We start from the raw sequence: 6,000 nt of genomic DNA, 5'->3' as shown, positions 1-6,000 counted from the left end.
GCTGATGCAGCCAGAGCCCTGGAGCCAGAGGCGCTACGTGGAGACCCCCACCAGGGCTGAGGTGCTTCCACCACCATTGGATCCACAAAACTTTCCACCCACTGGCCTGTGATCTTCCTGCATTCAGCGTCATTGCATATGTTGTGTGAGTCTGATGAGGACTTTATAGACTGGTATCAGATATATGTGCTAATATAGGACTTATGAACTTCATCTGGACTGGGCTGGGATGTTTTCTTAAAGTATAATTACTCTTTGATAGAAAGCTCTCTCTTACACATATATGACTGTCTATGAATTTGTCTTACTAGTCAACCCAGACTAGCGCATCTAGCATGATTCCTTAGTCCAGCCTATTCACGCATTCTAAATGCAAAGCCAGACGGTCTTTGCAAATTCTATCCAGGTCCATTTTATAGAAATAAATACCAAGTTCGGGCCATCTATGTACCAAGAATTGCCACCACATTTTATGAAAGTTCAGAACACACCAGGGGAATCAAGAGTTTCATCTCGTTTTCCACACATGCGCTAAGCCCGTGGTTCTCCACCTTCCTAAGGCTGCGGCCCTTTCATACAGTTCCTCGTGTGGTGGTGACCCCCAACCATAACATTATTTTCATTGCTACTTCATCACTGTCATTTTGCTACTGTTATGAATCAGGTGACCCCGAAGGGCATCTCAACCCACAGGTTGAGAACCGCTGCTCAGGAGTAAGCCGTGTTCCTTGCTGGTTGCCTGCCTTTAGGGGAAGGAGAAGCTACAGATTCATTTTTTTCTAAGTGCATTGCTGGGCAGGGCTTTTATAGGAATTTAGCTGGGAGCTCCCCAAGGATGAGGTAATATGTCTATGAAGGAATCAAGAGTATTACCCATACCCAAGTGATGTAAAGTCCTCCAGATAAACTGCTTTTCTGTGTGGTCTAAAAGATTTAGCTCTCCTTCCAAAGGCTCTAAACTGGTTAGACAAACAAAAATTTCTGAAAATATTATAAATGGGAGCACAGCATAGCTCTATTACAAATTAAGTTCATGACTTTTGAAAAAGAGGAACAACATTAACAGTTGCTTCTATCTCCCTCAGAGGCAGCTAGGAATTCAGTTGAGCTGATAAACACAGACAAATTATAAAGCATGATGATTGAGGTCGCTAAGTCATCAGAAATCAAAAAGCTTTAAAATAAAATTAAATTAAAATTAAAAAAAAGATATCAAAAAGCAATTAGAAATCTCTAAACCCAGGGAGGCGGGGGGATCAAAATGGTTGCACACGTGCCAGTTAACCAAGAGGTGGAAGGTGTCAGTCCACCAGCAGGTGCCTCAGAAGTCGGCTCAGTGGTCTGCTGCTGCTAACCCAGCCACTGAGAGCCCTGTGGAGGCCACTTCCAACCTGGCACTCCTGGGAGCGCCGTCAGTGGAGTCCACTCGATGGCAACTGGTCTTTCTCAACGATCAAATAAAACAATGTAAATCTTCTCTAGAAGAACTGTTCTACTAAAGAGGGATAATTTAACATTGAAAAACCCTTACATTTTATTTTCCAGAGCAGTGCACATACAGGCCAATCTGGGTAATGGGGTTAAGCCCTTCTGGCATAGAACAATTGTAAATACTTGAGGGTGTGGGGGGGATGGCTGGCTGACCACCAGATAAATGACACTGCACTGTTATTTATGAGGGACACATAGACCGCCATGTCCTGTTGACTTGTCTTCAAAGGAATCGATCATTTCTTTTAAGGGAACCAACAAACCCCAGCCCTCCCGTGACGCAGCCTAGGTAAATGCAGATGACATACAGCACTGGCAAATGGTGGATAGAATCAAACAACCGTATATAAACTTTATTGCATTTAGCTCTGTACAACAGAGTCCTCCCTCGTTTTTAGTATAGGACTACCCAGTACGCTGTGGTCTGGCCGGTTACATGGAAACTCCCACAATGGATTATTCCAAGAACAGCAAGGAACCCAAACTAACTCCAAACGACCGAAACCATGTAACTAACTTCTAACGATCGTCGGCTCGTAAATCCTGGCTTGTAACCTGCCATTTTGCTTTTATGCTAAATTCAAAGATCAAGGAACATCAGAGTTCAGTGGGGTTTGTTTTTCCTCCCCTGAAGAGAAAGACTTAAATAAACCATTGGAAGAATAAGGCTAGTTATGAGAAACAGGAGGGGAAGACTGGCTCAAGTTCAGTGGCGGCACACGGCTTTCCAATGCCGAGCTCTCTGCCGCGAGTTCGCAATACTGGAGTAGACTTCAGTCCTTCCGCACGCGTCTCCTGCGGACTGACTTGACGGGCCCGTCTCCAGACCCCGGGCTCTCCTCCGCTTCCTTCACAAAGGAGAGACAGTTAGCTCAGTACACTGAATGACCAGCAGAGAGGAGTCAGCTAGTGGACTCCAAAATCACTGAAACGGTTTTTAAACAAAAATATCAAAAGGGGAAGCTACTGTCTTCCACATATCCATGTCGGCCTACGTGCCTCTGAAGGTGTTGGTTTTCCCTCTTGAGTAACTTCCCCGGAGATTGTGTGCTGCTTCAAGTTACCTCAAAACGGTGGTTTTCTCATCGTAGGGGGCTTCTTTTTTATTTTTATTTTTTAAAGAAAACCTATACACTTGATTTAGTTATCATCCAGATGCAAAACATTTTTACCACAATTTAGAAGTCCGTATACCAATTGAAACAAATAATGCACGTTTTAGAACCCCCATCCTACTCAAAATGTAAAATGATGCTCCTTTAAAACAGGCTTTTGCGTTTGGGGGACCAACAGCAGTCTGAAGGGGTGGGGGATCAGCGCTGTGGGGTGGATGGTGTTACAGTTCTGACAGAATCCTCCAAAGAGCAGCCTTTTGCCACCTTCAGAGAATGAACAGGGGTATTGTCCTGATTGGGGTGGGGTGGGATGGGGTGGGGTGAAGTCTTTCCGCACAATTTCCCTGGACTTTTCCTCACCAATGCAATCTATCATTTCCTTAAAGGTTCTTTATAAGAACCCCCACGGTCATCCTGTGACTTTGAGCAACATCTATCAAGTTTGCCCCTGAAAACAAACCAGCTCCTTGCCATTGGGTCCATGCTGACTCAGAGCAACTCTATAAGACAGAGTAGAATTGACCCTGTGGGAGTCTGAGACTGTTTAACTATTTACAGGAATAGAAAGCCTCATCTTTCTTCAAGGAGTGGCTGGTGGTTTTGAACTGCTGGCCTGGTGGATCGCAGCCCAATGTGTAACCCCATGCCAATCAGGGCTCCCAGTTTGACCTTTATGAGGCCTGAAATACAGTTGCTATAACCTTCTGAGATGATCTCTCTGCCTTAAATATATGTGTTCCAACTGACCACCTACAGGACCATGGTTTTGTCTGAACCTTGTTTGAAGTCACCTCATCAGGACTAAGACAAGTGTGTACTGAGAAGATGTATCTACACCCATTCGCTCATCTCAGAGAGGCATTTATACAGGTTTTACTTGAATTGGGACACTAGTACCCATACTGTTTGGCTTACATCTAATTCTCCAAATTTTACAGACAAGTCTCCCTTTAGATTGTGTAAACTGTGCTCGGTTTCACGCAGCCTTGTGTTAACACATGGTATTTCCTTTTCTTCCTTATGGGTATAGTTAAAAGGATTATTTTCTGTTGAAGAGTTGATTGCTTACCTCATCCTCTGACCCAGACCTGTTTGATTTATTGCCGTCTTCCTGCCCTTCTATGATCTCAATTTCTTCTTCACTCTTTTCCTCGGCCTCACCTTCCTCTTCTGTAATAGAGATTGCATCAACATGAGAAACTCAATGCATTTTGAAATTTGTTACTAACAATTATTAAGTACAATAAATGGATTCGCTTAAGTCCTATTATTTAATGAGAAGACCTTTAATGGGGAAAATGTCGAATGAGTTCTAAAGGCTATAGTATTGCTCCATTTTTAGAATGAAATCCTCCGATGTGAAGTGAAGGCTGGGAGTACAGGCTCACGCAGACCAGCTGCCATGCAGACCAATGCCTGTACCCCCTCCTGTGGTCAAGCCTTGGCCATGCATCCCCAAATCTCCGAGGTTCTTTTACTCGTCAGTATGCTGTGTGACTGTCGAATCTACTGGTGATTTCTAGTGCTTTCTCTGTTTCCAGGCACGGACTTCTCTTTGGAGTGCATTTAGCCAAGTCTCCAGCTTTCTTACTAAGATCACCAACGCTACTATGATATTAAGTGGGCCCTACTGCAATTTAAAGCACCACGCTCTTTGGACACTTGTACCACAGTGGCTTAGGGGTGGTGCCGGTTCGTCACTGCTCGGCTGAAGTAGCTGACGAATAAAGGCAACCCATGGGTTACGGATGACTGACTTGGGGCCTTTGGTTTGCTCTTTCATATGAGGTAGTGCTGCCTTCGCTTTTAAACCATGGAACCACCCCCTCCCGCCCAGTCCACTGTCACGAAACTCAGGCCAGCTCACAGCCACCCTCCCCAGTTTACAACGAAGTCCTTCTCACGAGCACCTTCAGTTGCAGCATAAGCAGCTTTTGCAGTCATTAGAGAGAAAGGCTTCTGTCATTTTCTTGCCTGAGCCCAAGAAAGAACCTGAAGCTACGGTCATGGGTTGATCCCCAGTCTCACTGAGTTTATAGGGCAAAGTCAAACTGCTCCATACAGGTGCCAAACCTGTAAGTCTTAAAGAATCAGATAGCCACATCTTTCCCCATGGAGCAGCGGGTGGGTACAAACCACCATTCTGGTGAGCAGCTCGGTAGTTTCATGACTGCACCACAGGGCACTTTCCTTGCACGACCTATGAGTCACTGGAACCTATTCCAACTCGCAGACAAAGCCCACTGACAAACGTAACGCGGGGCACGCCTCCATTGAAATCTCCGGGTTTTGAGGAGGTAGAAAGCCGCTCCAGTGAGGGTGACCGCAAAGGGCACACCCCACTCTGAGGGCTACTCATCTTTGCCACCGTCGTGCCTTCTTGAGGTTGCCCTCGGTGCCATGCTTTCAGCATGCACAAGGGCAGCAACTGGTATCCACTAGAAAATGGGCAGTTTTCATGGGCTGTGGCCAGGGGCCTGCTAGCAATCGCCATTACAACCACCAACACCACCACTACAGCCTTCCCCGCCCCGCCCCGCCCCCGCCATCACCTTACCCTTTTCCGGAATTTCGCCATCACTTTGCTTTTTCTCTTCCTCCAAATCCACTGGCTTCTCCAGGGCTGCCTCGTCTCCCTTCACTTCTTGCTCTAATGCGCCCTTAGTTTGCGGCTCACAAACATCAACCTTTTTATACGCCACGTCTTCACTTTTTTTCTGTGGTGGTTTAACATAAGCTATTTTTACTAAAAACAAAGCACTATTTTAAAAACAGGTTTTGCTCCGCGCCATAACTTAACTGACAACATGTATAAACCATGGAAGATCAGTACACCCTTGCAGAACATGTATGGCTTTTTAAACACTCCCCCCCCCCACACACACACACCTTCCTGTGTTTCGTGAAAGTGTTCCCAGCAGCCCAGCTTCCTGTCAACACTGCACTCACGGCCCAGTGGCCCTGGCTGGAGCCCCGCCCTGTGTTGGCACCTCCCCCCCTAACCCCCCCATCCCAACTTCACTGCCTCCACCCCAGCAGCACCCTGCCCCCTGGCCCCTCACCCTGGCTTCTGGGGAAACGCTGCCCATTTGGTCTTGACATGCACTGTTGCCCAGGGCGGTATTATTTTCTAGGGTCAGTTGAGTGGCAACAACTTCAGATGAAGGGGTGTTCGGGAAGGACTGTCATTGGTCCAGTAAATCTGATTTTTTTAAAGTGCATTTGAGTTTGGTTCTATATTTTCGCCCACTCTATCCCGGACTTTCTAGCGTGTCCCTGGTGAATTCTGGAAAAAGGAAAGGCGACTCCCACAACACAGGGAAGTCACCACGAGCTGACCAAGGGAGAGGCTGGCACTTAGAGGTACACCCGGATGAAGGAAAACTCGGTTACT

General features: G+C 46.4%; 1 protein-coding gene across 1 annotated transcript in view; it reads right to left on the bottom strand.

The window, feature by feature from the left end:
• Window positions 1-2,264: 2,264 nt before the first annotated feature.
• CLGN (calmegin) overlaps window positions 2,265-6,000 on the bottom strand; it is a 36,002-nt gene continuing 32,266 nt past the window's right edge. Inside the window, exons 12-14 of the mRNA XM_075544811.1 lie at window positions 5,164-5,323; window positions 3,676-3,776; window positions 2,265-2,339 (exon numbers count right to left, since the gene is read on the bottom strand). Coding sequence (XP_075400926.1) covers window positions 2,265-2,339; window positions 3,676-3,776; window positions 5,164-5,323 — 336 coding nt within the window. The remainder of the gene's footprint in view (window positions 2,340-3,675; window positions 3,777-5,163; window positions 5,324-6,000) is intronic.

The sequence above is a fragment of the Tenrec ecaudatus genome, chromosome 3, assembly GCF_050624435.1.
Source record: "Tenrec ecaudatus isolate mTenEca1 chromosome 3, mTenEca1.hap1, whole genome shotgun sequence".
Taxonomy (NCBI): domain Eukaryota; kingdom Metazoa; phylum Chordata; class Mammalia; order Afrosoricida; family Tenrecidae; genus Tenrec; species Tenrec ecaudatus.
The sequence above is the reverse complement of the archived record's forward strand: the minus strand, read 5'-3'. Positions and strand labels throughout refer to the sequence as shown.